Raw genomic sequence first — 20,493 nt, forward strand, 5'->3', positions numbered from 1 at the left:
TTTGTACACTGCTCCAGCCTTATCCCCCATGGGAAGACCCATGCTGTGCACAGGCCTGGTGACCCACATTCGCTGTGATCCATGTTGGGAAGACACCTGACTGGTCATCTTTTTGGTTTGGCCTTAACGTTCTTCAGATATGTCTTTATCAATTAAAACACCTGAAATAGGACTGAAAATAAAGTAATTATTCAGATATTCCCAAAGTCCAACCCTTTAACAGGTATTTGAGATTAAATTTATAGTCTGGGGACATATTCTGAAGGATTTGTGGGTTCTTGGGGGATTTCAGGCTGTGTTCTCCACAGCTTTGCACTCCTGAAGACAAGATGGATTGATCTGTCACCTCAAAATGACTCAGCCTCACTGAAAACACCTCAATCTTACCCCAAAAGAGCTCAATACCACATCAAAATGGCTTGTTTCCGCCTCAAAAAACTATAACCCATGACAAAATACCCAATTCCACAACCTCCAGGGTGAGATGGGGTAGGAGGGAAATTGGAAGAAGTGGGATCCAAATGTAAAGGGCGTAGGATTATGATTGTGTGCAGCTGGGTGTATGGGATATATTTTGAAAGTAAATAAAACATTCAAAATTATTGCTTCCTGTCCCATTAATTTTCAGTCAGTTCTGTTTTGCTTTTCAGAATGACACCTTCTCAGTTGATTGTATTTGTGTCCTCCTTTCTCTCCTGCCTTCCTTTGCCTGCTCTGTTTCTCTCTCAGTGTCCCCTTTGACCCAGGGCAGCTCCCACCAAAGACCCTGCCCTGATTTCATTCCCAATCCATGAACTCCAACCACCATGGGTGAAGTTAGGAAGGCTGGCAGTGAATGTCACTGTAGGATCTTGCTCCACTTGGCTTTTGACTCTTTCACAAGAGCTTTGCCTTCAAGAGCAGGAACATCTTTTCCTGGCTGGGAACTGTAATTCCATGCCCAAGGAGTGTGTGCCATGGATCCCAGAGGGGCATTCCCAAGGTTCTCAGGGTGCTGCTCCTGCTGTGCCTCCCAAGGAGCTGTGCAGGGCAGGGGACAAGGTGCAGCAGCTGTGTTGGTTCTGCAGTGCCGCAACAGCCCCTGGTTCCAGGAGTTTCCACACTGCCAACAGTAGTTCCTGGGTTCCATGATGCCCTGCTGTGTCCCCATGGATATTTGGTGTCATGAAGTTCTTCAGTGTCACAATGACCACCTCGCTCCATGAGCTTCCGCAGTGTCCAAACAGCCTCCTTGGATGGGCAGTGTCAGCATGGACCATTGGCTCCATGCAGCCCTGCTGGGCCACTATGGACTCCTTGGTTCCATGAGGTTCTGGGGGTGTCTCCATGGTCTCCTTGGATCCACAGTGTCACAATGGACCACTGGATCCACGTGGCCATGCTGTGTCACCATGGCCCTTTGGTTCCATGGGACCCCAGGGTCACAATTGACTCCTTGCTTCCACGTCACCCACTCAGTGCCAAAATGGCCCCTTTGTTCCATGAGGAACACAAAAGATTTATAGAAACATTGAGCAAATCCTGTTTAACGCACCTGGGAACATCTGTTTGCGTTCCAAAGAGAGGTTAAAGGTGAGGATGGCACCAGCAGCTTCCATCTGCAACATGGATCTAGGGAATGGGCCAGGACAGAGAATTCAGCTGGGAGACTTAGAGAATTTTGCTTTCAGAGATCATTTCTGGTCACACTGTCCCTTGTAGAAAGGTGACACCACTCCAGGCAGCCTGTACTGAGCAGGTGGCTCCTGAGTGGGGTTTGTTGTTCAGGAAACCTGCTCAGGCTTTTGCATTCTTTCTTTCCCAACAGGAAAACTTCTCCTGGGCCTGTGTGCAGGCAGAGCCCTGAGGAGAGTAGGTGGGACACGGTGCAATGGGCTGGGACATGGAGCTGCAGAGCTCAGGGACAAGGTTCTGCTGCAGGGCACAGGGATGTCAGTGCCAGGTGGGCGATGTCAGACATGGTGAGGCTGGGGGTGAGGAGCAGCTTGTCCAAACAGGGTCAGCCCTCAGGGGGCTCATTCTGGTACATGCCCAGACCTCCTCTGGAGAAGTTCAGTGTCAGGATCACCTGGGGAATGCTTCTATCCGCTCTTCTCCAAACTGGGAAATAAAAAACCCCACTCATTTGATTGAAGAATAAAAGGTCATGAGGTGCACGTGGAAATCTTCCTCCTTAACAGAACTCCAGACTGACTCCAGTCAGCTGCACAAGCCCTGGAGGCTTGCAGACAATTGAATAAAGACAAAGCACCCGTGAGGGCTTTCTGTATTTTGATGATCCCCACTGTGGTTTTGGGACAGAGTCCAGGACCCTCAGGCACTGAGAGAAGGCTGAAGAAGCTGCTCAAGGAGTCAGGATCAAAACTCAAAGTGACCTGGAGCATCACACGGCCCCACTGAGGGCAGGGACTGCCAAAGGCTCCCAGGTTGTGGGAACTCAAAATGTCCCTCAGATATTTTTAGAGGTTCCAGGCCTTGGTCAGAAGCATTTTTGACCCTGGCAGACAGCTGGAAACAGCTGTGATTTTGTGTTTGAACCATGGAATGAATTACCAAATTTGAAGGTGGAACAAGCAGTCACAAAAGGTTAGATAGAATAGTAAAAGTAGTTACAAAGTAGAGGGGAAATTTTTGTTAGTATTGTACAGAGGGGTTTTAGCACATGTACAGGGGCGGGGTTTTCTATTGTACATGGGGGTCAGAAGTTCTAAGATGGACGAAAGTGGGCTGATCCCATTCTTCCTCCTTCTTCTTCCTTGCCTCCATGTTCTTGGTGATGTTGGCACTCACAGGTTGGTTTAGAGTAGAAAAGCACTTGGTAATATATGTAGTAGGTATCGGGGAATAACTGTAAACATGTAATACATAATATATCTCATAAAAGATAGCAGCAGCCCTGGGCTGGTAGAGAGAAGAAGACACTGGACAGTCAGGGTGTCAGGAGTGTGTGCGTCTCTACCCAGGCCGCTGATCAAAGGGCCGCAGCCCAAGAACATAATCTGTTAGATAACTAGCAATAAATCCTCTTGAGACCAAACAACAAGAGGCTGCAGAGTATTTCTTTGGATGCACGGGTTGGAGGAGAAGCTTTACCACCACACGAGACCCCAAACCAAACCTGGGGTTCTCACATCTGGCGTCCCTTTGCGGGCATCAGCAAGAAGACCGAAAAGAAACATCAAACAACCTCCAACCTGCATTAGCGGAGAAGAAAAAAAAGAGAAGAGCAGAGCACACACACTCGCAGCAAATTCCAAGAAGAGAGGAAGCAGACAGCTCGAGATAAGAACCTGACCTTCACTGAAACAACTCGTCTCGGGGACTTTCCAGGGAGGAGATGACCCAGAAGTGCACCTGGGATCTCTCACCTGTGACCTGCTGGACGGTGATCAGTGCCATCTCCGGACTGACCTCGAGCCGACACAGCTTTTGGTGAGAACGGTCAAAATTAAGAACATGGGGGGGGAATTCTCCCAAGAGGAAAAAGAAATAGTATCTGCCTTCCAGGGCATCATCTCTGCCCATCCGGTGGAGATTGCTCAAAAGGAGATGAAAGATTTATTATTGTGGGTGAGGTGTAACTTCCCACACTCAGATCCAGATTTATCATTTGAGCCAAATTTTTGGCAGGAAATTAATAAGCAATTATATTATCAGGCTATAAAAAATAATAAGCTTGCCGCAAAACTTTTATCTTCAGCAAGAACAGTTTTAGAGTCACTCTCACAACGCGGCAGCTCAAGCCAGGCAGCTACGGCTCCTGGTGACAAACGGGGGGGGGACAGTCCAGCCAGCAGCTCGGGACAGCCCCTCTCACCACAGACACAGGACAGGCAGGATTGCTTCCTGTGGAAAATCAGGGAGATGATACCCCATCGCGTCCCGTGTCCCCGGGCTCTCACTGTTCCTCAGTTTCCCAAGAGTTCCCAAGCTCCTCCGACACCCAGTTTCCCCAGACGGAGGCGGGCGAGCCAGGCACAGCCGCGACCCTCAGTGGGAGGAAGGCATTGCCCGAGTCCAAACCCACGGTGCGGCGGCAGCAGCTCCAGTGGGGGAGGATGCGAACGTGAGTGCAGAGCAGGGGGAGGAGGGAGAGGAAAGCGCCTCCACATCTGTGCAGGCTGGGAGTTCAAAACAGCCCACGCAGAAAGCGAGGCCGGGGAGAGCGGCGGGGGCGGGACGGATCGGGGCGAAAGCGGGGGGTGTGAGTGCGGCGGTGGTACGCTCGGAGCGCCCGGGGACGCGTTCAATGTCGAGAATCCGTGAGGCCGCAGAAGCGGCCGCCCAAAGGGCGCGGGAAGGCAGCTCCCTGACTGTGGCAGCCAGGGCTGCTGAGGAAGCGGCAGAGGGACAGCGGGAGGCGTTCCTCACTGCAGCTCAGGCGGCGGGCACGTGTGTGAAGGTCGAGCAAAACCCGACAGCCACGGGTGGAGGGGATTTCTCACATTTCGAACGCGCGGGACGGGCACACAGGGGCGGAGCCGGCGCGCGCGGGCTGTGGGTGCTGGCATGGAGCCAGGAGACGGGCAAAGTGAGACAGAGACATCAGGGTTGGAATGGGAACAGGAGGGTGGTTGTGTCAGCCTTGTGGGGGACGGCAGTGGCTCTGATTCGGAGGCGGTGCGGGGCGGAGCGAGGCCAAAGCATAGCCAGGGTCGGAGCAGGAGCGTTCACTCCCCTGAGATGACGCAGGCAGGGATGGGGCGTGGCCAGGAGGTAAACATTCCTCAGGGCACCGTTCCATCACAGTTCCCATGGCAACAGACAGCCCAAGGCCACGGCCAATCCCTGTCTGCTTCTGACATGACCGAATTAGAACAGTTGTTACAACAAGAGTCAGTTTCATCAACTGCAGGGATTGCAAACGTGAATCAGTTGTTAGGAGAAATGCTCAAAGGTTTATCGGGAATTAGTGCGGGATTTGCAAATGTAAATCAGTTGACAGAAGAGATGCTCAAATGTTTATCGAAGTGCAGATTGAAGAGCAGAGTGCGGTTCCCACCTCAGCTGGTCAGGCGGCAGCGCCATCTAGTGGCGGAACCACAACATTGCAACAGGCTTCGCAGAACTTGTCAGGTCGAGGCACTGCGCCACCCAGTGGTGGGACTGTGACATTGCAGGACTTTTTTCCAGTTTCTTATAAGAAAAAATCCAGGGTGAAAAAGGTCACATCTGCACGGCAGCAGGAACCTCCACTGACACCGGAACAGTGCGGGACTCAGGACACTTCTGCTGAGGTGCAGCAACGGGAGGAAACGATACGCATCACTGCTTCAGAGGGTGTTCCAGCTTGGACAATTCCAAAATCAAGGTCTGCCAAACTTTCGGGGCAGGGAGAGTCAATTTTCATATCAAAGGGGGTTGTTGAATTTCTTTTACAATATTGAAGCACAGCCTTGGAGTCACAGCCAGAACTGTTGGTTCATCTTCCAAAAATTTTCCAAATAACGCAAGGCAGTCGTGTGTTCTCCTCCACAGCAGATGCTTCACTTTTCTCCAGAGACTTCCAGCCTTCATCTTCGCAGATGCTGCAGACGCCGTTGGTATCGGTGAGTGCTGCTGCACCAGAACTGCAGCCACAACAGATGACTCCACTCTACAGGTAAGTACCCACTGAATTTACAGCTTTGCAGAGCGCAAAAGTGGACTGGCAGGACATTCGAGCAGAATTGGAGAAAGAGAAAGGTTTATTGCAGGGCTCGGGAAATATAATGATGCCAGTGAACTATGACGCTCAGGGCCAAAACCCGAGATGGGAACGCCTGGACCGTGGAGCAATCAAAGATTTAGCTAAGGCCATTCGGGACAATGGGTTGTCATCACCATATTTCAAGCAAATGTTAAAAAGTATTTTTGGAATGTATGATTTAACACCGTATGATCTTAAATATCTTGCGACATCAGTTCTTACAGACACCCAAGCTCTCGTGTGGCAGAAGGCGTGGAGGAGATCCCTGGAGGAGCTGAGAGCCAGATACCAGGGCGGGCCGAATGCGAACCTCACCATGGCGCAGCTTGCTGGTGATCCTCCTGAGGACGATCCAACTCAACAGGCGGTGAGGCTCCCGCGTCACGTGCTCAGCGACATCAAAGAGGCAGCACGGAGGGCGATTCTTCAGATTGCTCCAGCGGGGGTCCAGGACACAATCTACACCGAGATCAAACAAGGTCCTGCAGAGCCGTTTTCTTCATTCGTGGATCGTCTTTCTCAGGCGGTGGAGCGGCAGGTGAGCGAGGAGGGAGCGAAACCACACCTGGTCAAAAGCCTCGCGTTCTCCAATGCCAATCCGGAGTGCAGACGGATCATCAGCATGATGCCGCACCAGGCCACCTTGGCAGACATGATCGAGGCGTGCAGCAAGGTGGGGACACCACAACATGTTGCTTCCATCATGGAGGAACACTTGGGGGATCAAATTGAAAAAGTGTCAGGGAAGCTCTTGCAAATTATACAAAGGGCAACCCTAATGCAGAAAGACGGTGCTTTGGGTGTGGGGCACAAAGACATATTAAAAGGAACTGCCCACAACTTTCAAAGCCCAACAAGCCACCAGACCTTTGCCCTCGGTGCAGGAGAGGGAAACATCTCGCAAGTGAGTGTCACTCACAAACAGATGTGGATGGGAAACTTCTTCCTATTCCGGGAAATGGGAAAAAGAGCGCGAATCAACGCCAGCGCGCTCAGACACAAATCCTGGCAGTGACACAGAACCAGCAGGGACAATCCTCGGGGAGCAACAAACAGAACCCCTCAGCAGAGCAATCTCCAAAATCCCCAGCGACCCAGACTTGGTACCACCCGGATTCCAATGCGTCTTGGCAACCTCCAAACTGACATGTCTTTTGGACAATAGCCATGCAGTGATACCTACAGGTGTCACAGGGACTTCTTGGAAAAGACAGGACTTTTTAATAATGGCCAGGGACAGGAGCAGTATCCTTGGACTTGTTTATCCATCTTTGATTTCAGCAAACCGTAATGAGGAGCTGATGGTCATGGCAAAAGCCTTGCGACCACCTCTGACAATTCCACAAAACACACCGATTGCTCGAGCCATGGCTTTGCCATCTCATCCAGAAAGGCAAGCCATGCCGGTGTTCAACAAACGGGACTCTTTTCCTGGTGATCAAGCAGAAGTGCATGCATCTTGGGTGAAACATTTGAGCCGGGATCGGCCCATTGTTACTTGTCAGTTGACTTGTAACGAGAAGACAATTGCTATTACAGGGATGCTTGACACAGGAGCGGATGTTACAGTTATTTCATACATTTTTTGGCCTTGGGAATGGGACATGGTTGCACCTTTGGGTTCTCTCACAGGCATAGGGGGGAGTTCCCTGTGCATGCAGAGTGAGAACGCAATTGTTGTCACAGGCCCAGGAAAAAAGACAGCAGTTATCCATCCTTTCATCGTGCAAAAGCCCATCACAGTATGGGGAAGGGACCTTTTGGCACAATGGGGACTGAAATTAGAATTGGATTTTTAACAGGGGTCACTGTGGCACTTTGAAACTGACCTGGAAAACAAATGATCCTGTTTGGGTGGATCAGTGGCCCCTAGAGCGGAAAAAATTGAGTGCATTGAAAAAGTTGGTCCAGGAACAGCTGCAGAAGGGACACATCAAACCAACAGACAGCCCATGGAACTCCCCAGTGTTTGTCATTCACAAGAAAACTTCAGGGTCTTGGAGACTGCTTCATGATCTCAGGAAAATCAACGAGGTCATCAGGACATGGGGCCACTGCAGCTTGGGCTTCCATCTCTCTCGATGATCCCGAGGGACTGGTCGCTTGTGATCATTGATCTCAAGGACTGTTTTTTCAGCATTCCACTTCATCCAGATGATGCTCCACGCTTTGCATTTTCTGTCCCAAGCATCAACAGAGAAGAACCTTTGCAGAGATACCACTGGACAGTTCTTCCTCAGGGACTCAAAAATTCTCCAAGCATTTGCCAATGGTACGTGGCCCAAGCTTTGCATCCAGCATGAGAAAAACATCCAAAACCAGAAATTATCCATTATATGGATGATTTGCTCATTGCAGCACCAACAAAACAGGAGGTGCAAGAAGTTCGTGACTGTGTGATTGCGCAGATGCAAAAAGCAGGACTGGAAATTAGTACACCAAAAATACAGGAAATTGCACCTTGGAAATACCTGGGGTGGAAGATCATGAAACAAACAATAAGGCCACAGAAACTGGAAATCAACACAAAGGTCACCAATCTCCAGGACTTGCAACAGCTTTTGGGGGAGATCAACTGGATGAGACCGATCCTGGGAATCACCAATGATGACATCTCGTCGTTGCTCGATCTTTTGAGAGGGGACAATAACATCAAATCTCCCAGAACTCTGACGCCTGAAGCAAAAAGAGACCTTGAAAAGATCACAGACATGATTCAGCAGAGACAAGCACATCACTTTGTAGAATCATTGCCTTTTCATTTAGCAGTGTTGGGGGAAACAGCACAGTTATATGGGTTGATTTTCCAATGGGATTTGTCTCAAATGGACCCTCTTTTGTTGATAGAGTGGGTTTTCTTAGCTTACAGGCCCTCAAAAACAATTCTCACGGATCTAGAAATGGTAGCACAGATTATTATTAAGGCGAGAACCAGGTTGCTGACAATGTCAGGCAGAGATTTCTCAGTTATTCATGTTCCTTTGAAAAAAGTGTATTTTGAATGGGAGATGCAGAAATCACAGGATTTTTCAATTGCTTTGTTAGGATATCTGGGAATTTGTACAGTTCATTTTCCAGCTCACAGGATGCTGAATGAGAAAGTAAGTTTCAGGGAAAAAACAAAAATAAGCCAGGAACCAGTGGATGGGGTGACACTGTTCACTGATGGTTTGGGAAAAACTCACAAATCAGTGGTCACATGACAAAATTCAAAAACAGGGGAGTGGGAATCAGACATAAAAATGGTACAGGGTTCACCACAAATTGTGGAACTGGCAGCAGTTGTCAGGGTTTTTCAATTGTTTCAGGAACCTCTCAATCTGGTCACAGATTCAGCATATGTTGCAAATGTGGTCAAACGGTTAGAGGGATCACTTTTGAAACACACTGACAATGAAATTTTATATTCATATTTGTCATGCATGAGGACAATTCTAGAAAGTAGAGAACATGAACATTTTGTTACACATATCACTCATCACTCCCAGGGTTCTTAGCAGAGGGAAATGCTCACGCAGACTGACTCACAATGACCATATCTCAGACATTGCCGCATATTTTTGAGCAGGCAAAATTGAGCCATGCATTTTTCCATCAGAATGCACAGGCATTGATGGAATCCTTTTGCCTCTCCAAAAGTCAGGCGAGGGAGATCATCAATGCTTGTCCAGACTGTCAGCTTGTGCAGCCTCCTGAGTCTACAGGAGCTGTCAATCCAAGGGGATTGCAGAGTCTTCAGCTCTGGCAAGCTGATGTCACAAAATACCCATCTTTTGGGAGGCTCAAAAATATCCATGTTTCAGTAGACACATTTTCAGGGGCGATTTTTGCATCATTACATACAGGGGAAACTGAAGAACATGCCTGCAGACACTTTTTGCAAGCATTTGCATCACTCGGGGTGCCACAAGAAATAAAAACAGATAATGGTCCAACTTATACAGTCAAGGTGCTTGACAAATTTCTGAAAAAATGGGGAGTGAAGCACATTTTTGGTATTCCTTATTCTCCCTCAGGTCAAGCAATCATTGAAAGAACACATCACACCCTGAAATCCCTTTTGGATAAACAGAAAAGGGAGGCTCAACACCTTATATGCGGCTGAACAAAGCTCTGTATGTATTGAATTTTCTAAATGATTCATTTTCAGAGCCCACACCACCAATTTTCAGGCATTTTACAAACAGTACACAAGCAAAGTTAAGGGAAAATCCTTTGGTTTTGATCAGAAATCCGGAATCAGGACAAATTGAAGGTCCATTTACATTAATAACTTGGGGCAAGGGTTTCGCTTGTGTTTCCACAGAGCGAGGACCGAAGTGGGTGTCGGCGAGGTACGTGAAACCTTTTCGGGTGCAGACGCAGGTGGACGCGGACCCGAGGAGCAAAGAAGAGAGCACGCAGACGGAGGCAGACAAGGACGCTGCAGACGTCTCATCAGACAATGATTGATTACCCAAAGACTTGGGTTTTTTTGGGGGAAATTAAGTGTTTTTTGAGTGTTGCTGTATTGCAGGGTTTCTCGCAAGAGGTTGGGGACATGGACATGGGGTTCAGACAGGCAGTGTTCATGTGCTTCATTCTCTCACCTGTTGCCTTGGGCAATGAGACAGACTTTCCCATGAAACAACAAAGGGAAAATGTGTGGGAAACTCTGGCAAAGGCAGAGGGCCTGGACAGTATTTGTCTGACTCATTTAAAACCGGGGAAACCATTTTCAACATGTTTGGTAGGGATCTTTTTTCCCTCAAACAATATAGTCCGAATTGTGATGATGATGTTTATACCTGGAACAAGGCTCGGAGAATTGCAGTAGCAATTTTCTCACCCCAAACAGCATCAGGGGTGGCCTTGACAGAATTGGACCACGTAGCATGCTGGATTGAGCAAACAAACTCGAGCCATTTCGTCTGCATTGAGTGACATGTTAACAGACATCAGCAGTGCAAGACAAGCAGTGCTTCAAAACCCTGTGGCAATTGATTATTTGCTGCTGTCACATGAGCACGGATGTGAAGAATTTAAGGGGATGTGCTGCATGAACTTGTCAGATCATTCAAAATCTATTCATGAAAATATAAAACAGATAGAAAGTAGTATCACCAAGTTGAAAAAGGTTACAGGATCCTGGTGGGATGATTTCTTTAACCTTTCTGATCTCTCACCAGTGTGGAAAGAAATTTTAAAAATAATATTTTACATTCTTATAGGGCTTGTAGTTCTTCTGCTTGTTCTGCCATGCATTTTCATGTGCATTCGAAGGGCCTTGAACAAAGTGGCAAAGCAGGTGTTTTTGGTTCAAACAGGGAGGGGAGATGTGGGAACTCAAAATGTCTCTCAGACATTTTTAGAGGTTCCAGGCCTTGGTCAGAAGCATTTTAGATCACAGCAGGCAGCTGGAAACAGCTGTGATTTTGAGTTTGAGCCATGGAATGAATTACCAACTTTGAAGGTGGAACAAGCAGTCACAAAGGGTTAGATAGTATAGTAAAAGTAGCTACAAAGCAGAGGGGAATTTTTTTTAGTATTGTACAGGGGGTTTTTAGCACATGTACAGGGGGGTTGTTATTTTGTACATGGGGGTCAGAAGTTCTAAGATGGAGGAAAGTGGGTTGATCCTGTTCTTCCTCCTTCTTCTTCCTTGCCTCCATGTTCTTGGTGATGTTGGCACTCACAGATTGGTTTAGATTAGAAAAGCACTTGGTAATATAGGTAGTAGGTATTGGGGAATAACTGTAAACATGTTATACGTAATGTATCTTATAAAAGATAGCAGCAGCCCTGAGCGGAGAGAGAGAAGAAGAAGACACCAGACAGTCAGGGTGTCAGGAGTGTGTGCTTCTCTGCCTGGGCCACTGACCAAAGGGCCGCAAACAGAGAACCTAATCTGTTAGATAACTAGCAATAAATCATTTTGAGACCAAACAAGAAGAGGCTGCGGAGTTCTTCTTTGGACGCACGGGTTGGAGGAGAGACTTTACTACCACATGAGACCCCAAACTAAACCCGGGGTTCTCACAATGAAGTTCTTCAGTGTCACAATGGCCACCTCGCTCCATGAGCTTCCACAGAAGCACAAGAGAAAGGCAGCAGATCTATAGAAAGACACGCACACAGGCACCAACTGCTCGGGTTCCAGAATCACCAACAGAGGAACCCCAGGAGAAGGCAGGATCCAGACCATGGGCTGGCCTCGTGCTCTGGCTTTTAACCCCCTGGGCCTCCATGGGCCCGCCCCTGGGTTGGGACTGCCAGGTGATTGACCAATCAGAGTCAGGGTAGGCACCAGCTGCTGGTGTGTGATTGGTTGACAGCTCAGCCAATCAGCACCGCCCCTGCTGTGTGATTGACAGCTCTGCCAGGCCAGGCTGGGGGCGGGGCTCTGTCCCACCACAAACCAAGGCCTGACCCGGCCCCGGCCCCACACGGGCATTCCGAGCATCCCAAGGTGTCTCGGGACATGGATCTCATCCAGCCTCTGACAGCGACCACGGGGACACTGGGGAACCTCATGGAACCAAGGGTCAGTTGTGACAGTCCAGGTCCAAGGACACCACGGTGACACTGCAGAAATTCATGGAACCAAGGAGCCATGGTGACACCATGCTCCATCATGGAATCAAGAAGACCATTGTGGAACTCAGAGAGCCCAAGGTACCAAGGGTCCATGGTGACCTTGTGCAGCCGCAGTGTCACAGCGAGGGCACACGGAGCCGAGGGGCCATTGTGACACATCAGGGCTCTGTGGAACCATGAAGCCATTGTGACATTGCAAGGGCTCATGGAAGCATGGGGCCATTGTGACACTGCAGAAGCAAGGGGAACATTGTAACACTCCAGGGCCTCATGGAACCAAGGAGACCATTGTGACACTGTGGGGTCCCACAGAACCAATGGAACATGGAACAGGTCTGGCTGCCTGGACCACCCAGGGGCCAATTCTCATCTGCCTATGAAACACTGGGACCATGTAGTTTTCTTTCTTATGGGAAAAAACATTCACCTCAACTAGGCGCACATGGCCAAAATTGGGCATCTGACACCAGAATTCCCTATATCTAAGGATAGCTCCCAGAAAAAAGGTGCCAGGACTGACAAGTTTGGCTGGCCTTGTCTTCCTGAGGGCTGGCACCTATCTGCTTCAGAAACATGGGGGCTCTTGGCTTTCCTTCCTAATAAAATGGCCAAAATTGAGATTCCACCTCCAAAATGCCATATGTCCAAGGATAGCCCCTAAACAAAAGGGGCCAGGAGAGCCAGATCTGGCTGGCTTGGCCTAAGGCAACCTCTCGTCTTCTTCCAGAACACTTGGAGTTCACGCTTCTCTTACCCATAGGAAAAAACCCATCCATCTTGACCAGGCGCCCATGGCCAAAACTGGGATTCTACCTCCAAAACTACATACCACCAAGGATTTCTCCCAAGTGAAATGCCAGGAAAGATAATTCTGGCTGCTTTTGGACCCTTGGGGGCTGCCTCTCACCTGCCTCGAAACACTGGGGCTTGCTGCTTTCCTTCCTATGGAAATTAACTGTCCTTATGTATGAAGAAATGACCAAAAACGGAATTCAACCTCCAAAATTCCCTCTATCCAAGAGTTGCTTTCAGAAAAAAGCTACCAGGACAGAGAGGTCTGGCTGCCTTAGGCCTCTAGTGGCTACCTTTCATCTGCCCCACAAACACCGGTGTTCCGTGCTTTTCTTACCATGCAAAGAACAGACCTTCTCCTCCGGGTGTCCATGTCTGAAACTAGGATGCCACCTCTAAATATCCCTATATTCAAGGGTTGCTCCCAGACAAAATCTGCCAGTACCATCAAGTCTGGCTGGCCTTGGCCTCTGGTGGCTGCCCCTGCCACACTGGGGCTCGGTCCTTTCCTTCCCATGGAGATCACTGTGACACTGTGGGCACCTCATGGAACCAAGGGGATCATTGTGGCACCACTGGAGCCCATGGAACCAAGGGGCCATGGTGACACCGTGGGGCTTCATGGACCCAGAGACCATTATGACTCTGTGGGGCCTGGTGGAACCATGGGGACCTTTCCGACCCTTCAGGGCCTGGTGTCACCAAGGGGGCATTGTGACACCTCAGGGCCTCCTGGAAGCAAGGGACCATTGGGACACTGTGGGGCCCCATGGGATAGGAGAACATGGACCAGGTCTGGCTGGCTTGGCCTGCCATGGGCCACCTGACCAGTCTAGCTGATCTTGGAATGTCAAGGCCTGCCCCTCATCAGCTCCTGGAGCACTGGGGCTCAGTGCTCTTCTCTGTATGGAAATAACTGTCTGCTATTTCAGATGTCCATTGCCAAAATTGGTACCCTCTCTAAAAAATTTCCTATTTGTAAGGGTATCTCTTAGAACACAATCAGGCAGCTCTGGATGGCCTTTGCCTCTGGTGGTCAACTCTCATCCACCCCTAAAACAGTGGCACTCTGTTTCTTCATTCATGTGGAAAAGAACTGGTCTTCATGTCCAGGGACCATGGCCAAAACAAGACTTAGCCACCAAGCTCAGCCGGGCTCACGGAACCATCTGCAGCCCCGGGAGATATTGACTCTGCCAGTGCTGCCATCCTCCCTCCAGTGAGAGAAAAGGACACAGGGCAGGCACACAGAGGAGCAACATGGACACACCGAGGGCAGGGAAGAGGAAGTTGAGTCCCAGGTGGGAGGGATGAGGAGATGCCTTGATCTTGGGGCTGGAATCCTCTGCTAAAGCTATGGAGAAGGATGTCATTGATACATCAGACTCTCTTTTTGCCTATAAGGCATTGAAAACTATGGGGAGATGACTTGCTCAGCAAAGGCCTCCATGCTAAAGTGAGCAAATGTTGCAGTAGCTGTGATCCCATGAGAAGTTTGAACCAAGAAAGAGAGCACAGTGATGAGACCCCGTGCCCTCAGGGAGAGAGGAAGACCTCTGTTCCCAGAGATGAAGATGATTTTAGAAATAGAAGGAGAGAAGTTTTGCTTTTAACAGCTCTTCTTTAAACTAATACCCCATAAACTGACATGGCCCATAAACACAGCTGTGAGAAAGGCTGTGAGAAAATTGGAGGGACTTCACAATTGCAGATTTTTCTGAGCAGCTGCTATTTGTGGAAGCTAAAAGCCATGCGATAACTGTTTTCTTGTGGAGATGCCTCCGTAACATAAACAAGAGGAACTTCTCTCCCTAAGTGAACAGAAGAAAGACAATTCTAGAGATGGTAAACTGACTGAAAATATTTGGTTTTTTCTCTTTACATTTTCAGGTTGTCAGGAGATAGGAAGTGTTCTGAAAGTTTTGTTCTGGTCCTTAATGCTCCTTCTTTTATTTACTGTTAGTAAACTTTTCTTTTTACTCTAAAAGTTTGACCTTTGCCTTTCTCCTAATCCTACCTCACAGCAGGAATTGAGTAAGTATATTCTAGTGTGTGCACTGATAATTAGCCAACACTGAACCCACTACACTAGTCGATGCATTGGCTGAGAAATCTCAAATTGGTGAAGCAAAACCAGTAAAGGAAATGTTCATGATGAGCTGCATTACAACAGTGGCAAATCAAGGCAGAAGCATGGTTTGTCAGGACTTACTTGATCCTAATGAGCCCCGTGGTGCACTTGGAGCTGAGCCTTGGAACCTCAGGGCCTGAGAGGAGATTGCAAAAAAACTTCCAGAAGTTAAAATCAAGAGGAAAAACCCAAAGTGTCACGAGGTACTAATGGGACTTACTTAGGTCCATCCCGAACACAGGCTCCTCATGGACTCCTTGGAGGAGAGAACTGGAGGCCAGGATGGCACAAAAACTTCTCAGTCTGGAAATGAAAATTCCAAAGTAGCTTACAAAAGTTAAGTATCTCAAAGCATTAAAGAGCTCCTCTAAGTGTCAGTGCAAAGCTCTCAAGGGACTCTTTAAAGCAAATCATTGGGGCCATGATTGCACAAACCTCCCATAGAGTCTGTATCAAAAGGGAAACACCAAGTTCCTTAAAAGAACTGAAGTACCTTGAAGCATTAATGAGCGTTGTTCCTGACAAAGCCTCTCCAGGGACTAATTACAGCAGATAATTGGAGGCCATGATTGCAGAAAGCTCTCAGAGACTCCAAGGCCAAAGGAAAAGCCAAAGTCCTTTGAAAAACCTGCAGTCCCTGGGAGCATGAAGGAGCCCCCAGGGCCATTCCTGACCAAGGCTCCCCAGGGACTCCTTCCAGCAGATCCTTGAGGCCACTGGGATGTAGGCATGGGGGGATGCTGAGGGCAGGACCAGGGGCTGACAGTGCCCAGCTTGGCTGGGGCTGTGCCAGGAGGCCCCAGGGCCTCAGGACAAGGTGTCTCCTCATAGCCCTTGGTAGCACAGACCCTGCTGTGCCCCAGGGCACCAAGACTTGGCTTCTCTTTGTCCTCACCTGGCATCAGTGCCTCCAGTTCTCTGCTCTGCCTGGGGCCTGGGGACACTTTCTCAGTCGTGTCCCTCAGTGGGACCCATTAAAAGTCCCAGAAACTTTGGAGCTGGATTGCGACTTGGAGTTCTGCAGAGGTTTCTGCAGCTCCCTGTCAGGGCCTGATGCTCAGGGCCTGAGCACAAAGCCCCAGAGGGTCATTAAAGTCCTTGTGCTGTGTCTGTGCTGCTGAGCTGGGCCGGGCTCCTGGCACAGAGGGTGATCCTGGTAACCAAGCAGAGCTTCAAAAGCACATTTCTCTTGCTGAGCAGCTCTTCTCCCAGCCCAGCAGGGCTGGGGCACTGCCTGCAGCCAGCCCGGGCACAGCACAGAGGCACAGAGAGCTTCAATCAGTCAGGGCTGGGAAGGGGCTGAGAAGTGCCTGGGGCAGAATCACTGCCAGCCCTTGGCACAGGAACCTCTGGCTGCAGGACAATGCAGCTGCAGCTCCTGCAGTGATCTCCTAAAGCTGGAACATCCCAATGCCCACAGACCCTGTGAGTACAACTCTGAGTATTTCTGGTGCAGGGCAGGTGAAATGCTCATGAAGCTCTGACATGCTGAGGGGTTCTGATCATTCATAGAATATTTCCAAGACAAAGATTTTGATAAAAATGAGAAAATATCGTAAGACTTTTTATTCACTTTCCTGTTATTGGAGAGTGGCAGGGAAGGGGGATTAATATTAATGGTGGATTATGAATTTTGACAAGCGCATGAGACATTAGAACTGTTATTTTAGTGATCAATAGATTCACAAGAGATCCCTAATGTGCTTTCAGCCTATCTGTCCATGGACAGCAGCAGCATCACGTTTGCTGGAGCCATCAGGCTCAGTCTGAGCTGTCCTTTCTCCAAGCTGCAAACAGAGCCTGCCCCCAGCCAGTGCCCTGCAAACAGGCAGGGTTCTGTCAGGCCAAGGAGAGTGCACAGAGATTTGGGGTCTGGGAGTGCTGGCACAGAGAGATCAGGCACAAGGAAACAGCTGCAGGAGGAAAATCTCCAGGAAGCAGAGAGAAGATCAGGGAAGGAGAGAAAACAAATCCCAGAAATGCTGTGGCAGGGAGGGTTTAGAGATGCCCAGAGGATCCCCTCCAGTGCAGCCCCTCCCTCTGCACAAGCCCCCTCCCTCCTGTGCCCCAGCCAAGCCTCTGCCCTCAGGGCCGGGGCTCCAAGGCGTGCAGCCCCTCCTGTGCAGGCAGAGCTGCAGCAGAGCCGTGGGGCAGCTCTGCAGCCCCGGGCCCAGTTCCCTCTGCAGAGCACAGGGCTGGGAGCAGCTGCCCGGCACTGGGGGTCTGGCAGGGGGCACAGCTGGCTCAGGGTGACACAGCTGTCCCCAGTGCCCGGCTCTGGGCAATGCTGGCAGTGCAGCCAGGGAAGGAGCTGCACCTCCCTTCATCCAGTGCCATCGGAAGGACACTTGGAAGTGTCCCTGAGATTTCAGTCCAAGCTGGGAGCTTCAATCCAGGGTGCAAACCTGTCCTAGAGCATCTCTGAGTTATAAGATTGATGGGAAAAGGCAGAGGTTTTGAGACACTGAAAATACCACTGGGTTGGTGAAATAAGCAATGTGAGTCCTTGGCTACAAATGTGGAGCTGGGCTGTGGTGGATCCATCTCCTCTCAGCTGTACCTGGGGGTTTTTTAGGGAAAATGTGGGAAGCTGATCATCCTCCTCGGGAGAAAGGTCAAAGCCCAGAGAAATTCTAAAAAGATCAGAATATCAGACCATCTCCCCTCACCCTCCTCTCATCACTTTGCCGCACATAATGTGCTCTGCTCTCCCTGAGTGTACCAGAAATGCTGAAGGTTTCTGATTTCCAGGAACACGAGGACTGATATAAGGGTGTTTATGAAGAAAACCCCAGAACTGTAGAACACAAAAGGCTGTCTATGTGTGCTCCAGGGGAGGGTGTATGGGAAATGTCTTTGATTTTGGTTACAGGTATCGCCTCTAACTCTTCACTGTCCTTTCTCCATGAACAGGTGCCCATGTGCAGCCACAGCAAATGTCCAACAGCAGCTCCATCAGCCACTTCCTCCTGCTGGCACTGGCAGACACGCGGCAGCTGCAGCTCCTGCACTTCTGCCTCTTCCTGGGCATCTCCCTGGCTGCCCTCCTGGGCAATGGCCTCATCATCAGCGCCGTAGCCTGCGGCCACCACCTGCACACGCCCATGTTCTTCTTCCTGCTCAACCTGGCCCTCAGCGACCTGGGCTCCATCTGCACCACTGTCCCCAAAGCCATGCACAATTCCCTCTGGGACACCAGGAACATCTCCTACACAGGATGTGCTGCCCAACTATATTTTTTTGCGTTCTTCATCTCAGGAGAGTTTTCCCTCCTGACCATCATGTGCTACGACCGCTATGTGTCCATCTGCAAACCCCTGCACTACGGGACCCTCCTGGGCAGCAGAACTTGTGCCCACATGGCAGCAGCTGCCTGGGCCAGTGGCTTTCTCAATGCTCTGCTGCACACAGCCAATGCATTTTCCCTGCCCCTGTGCCATGGCAATGCCCTGGGCCAGTTCTTCTGTGAAATCCCACAGATCCTCAAGCTTTCCTGCTCCAAATCCCACCTCAGGGAACTTGGGCTTCTTGCTGTTAGTGCCTGTTTGGCATTTGGGTGTTTTGTGTTCATTGTTTTCTCCTATGTGCAGATCTTCAGGGCTGTGCTGAGGATCCCCTCTGAGCAGGGACGGCACAAAGCCTTTTCCACCTGCCTCCCTCACCTGGCCGTGGTCTCCCTGTCCCTCAGCACTGCAGCATTTGCCAATCTCAAGCCCCCCTCGATGTCCTCCCAATCCCTGGATCTGGCCCTGTCAGTTCTGTACTCAGTGGTTTCTCCAGCCCTGAACCCCCTCATCTACAGCCTGAGGAACCATGAGCTCAAGGCTGCAGTGAGGAGACTGATGACTGGATGCTTCCAGGGACATTAAACGCCTGGCCAATTTCTGCAAATCACTTGTAATAAAAGTAATTTTTGATACTTCTTGTTGGTTTCATTTTGAAGGTGCTTTTTCTTTGTTTTACTTTTTAATGTTATCAACAAAGAAATGCCTTTGCTTGTGCCATTTCTCATTTTGTTTCTCTGCACCTTCCCTGTGGCCACAGACTGTGTCAATGAGAGTCTGCGCTCTCAGTGGCTTTCAAGGAACTAAAGGATCTCCCAGCACAGTTTTCTGCAGAGATGCCCTTTTGTTGCCTTCTCTGGAGCTGCAGCAGCAATGTCTGTGTGCAGAGCTGGGGCAGATCCGGGCTGGCACAGCAGCTGTGCCCAGGAGCAGCAGCACTTGGTGCTGCCAGTGCTGCTCCCGTGGCCCTGCCCCGCTGCCCTGGTGGCCCTGGTGTTGCTGCAGGGCCTGAGTGCTCTCGGGGCCGGGCACAGTCCTGGGGGTGGCAGTGCCGGGGCTGCAGCAGGGACAGGCCATGGGCACTGCTGGGGCAGCACTGACGCCTCAGGCCAGGGCCTGGGGGCTCCAGGCTCCTTGCCCAGGCTCTCTCAAGAACACGGCCAGGCCAATGCTCAGCACAGAAAACCCCCGTGAGCAGCCCCAGGCTGGCCGTGGGCAGGCTGGGGGCAAACAGCATGGCTGGTGCTCTGCAAGGGCCCTGGGGGAGACGAGAAGGAGCAGCAGAGCAGGGGCTGATCCATCCCCAGTGCGCTGGACAGCCCAGGGCAGCGTCCCAGAGCGTCCTCAGGGAGCTGCCAACAACATCCCCCCTCTGCAGCCCTGGCCTCTCCCCCAGCTCACAGAGGTGCCGCATCCTTGCAGGCACAGACACGGCAGCACTGGCTCAGCAGCCCCTGTTTGCATTGCACACAGCAGGCGGGAGCACCCCCATGCTGGGGCTGTGGGGACATGAACCTGAGGCAGCACAAATGCCATCAGCCCCTGGGGCCAGGAAGGGCTGGGGGATGCCAGGGAAACCACTCAGCTTTGTCCTGGCCTCTGCAGTCAGCCAGAAAGTTTGTTCCCATCAGCTGGGAGTTTCCTGTCCCACTGCAGACGCTGCTGCTCAGAGCCAGGGCTGCCTGGCAGCCACCCCCAAACTGCCCTGAGCATTTCCTTGGCTTCACCTTTGCTTTCTTTACTCTTCCTGATACAAATTTCTTCCTCTTGCCCAGTCCTGTTCCCTCCCCTGCACACAGCCTAACCCTGTTTGCCCTTTCCTCTCTGGCCCCACTCCCCATTGCAGTTCCTGACTTGGCACCATGGGAACATCCCTTGGGGAGCAGGATCATCCCACAAGTGCTGCAGGAATTGTCTGCAGGCTCCTGCAGTGCCTGGTGCTGTTCTTTTGCCAGAGGCACCCCGGGCCAGGGGGGCACATCTGGGCTGCTGTGTCTGGCTGTGGGGCTCCCTGTTCTGGG

General features: G+C 50.5%; 1 protein-coding gene and 1 pseudogene across 1 annotated transcript; both read left to right on the top strand.

The window, feature by feature from the left end:
- The window catches only part of LOC110483738 (uncharacterized), a 65,666-nt pseudogene that overhangs the window by 16,406 nt on the left and 28,767 nt on the right, over positions 1-20,493 (top strand).
- On the top strand, positions 18,125-19,057 carry LOC146763994 (olfactory receptor 14J1-like). Its single transcript, XM_085565575.1, has one exon. The coding sequence runs from the start codon at positions 18,125-18,127 to the stop codon at positions 19,055-19,057; it is 933 nt and encodes a 310-aa protein (XP_085421701.1).

The sequence above is a fragment of the Lonchura striata genome, chromosome 36 (genome assembly GCF_050655825.1).
Source record: "Lonchura striata isolate lonStrDom1 chromosome 36, ASM5065582v1, whole genome shotgun sequence".
In the NCBI taxonomy this organism is placed as follows: Eukaryota; Metazoa; Chordata; class Aves; order Passeriformes; family Estrildidae; genus Lonchura; species Lonchura striata.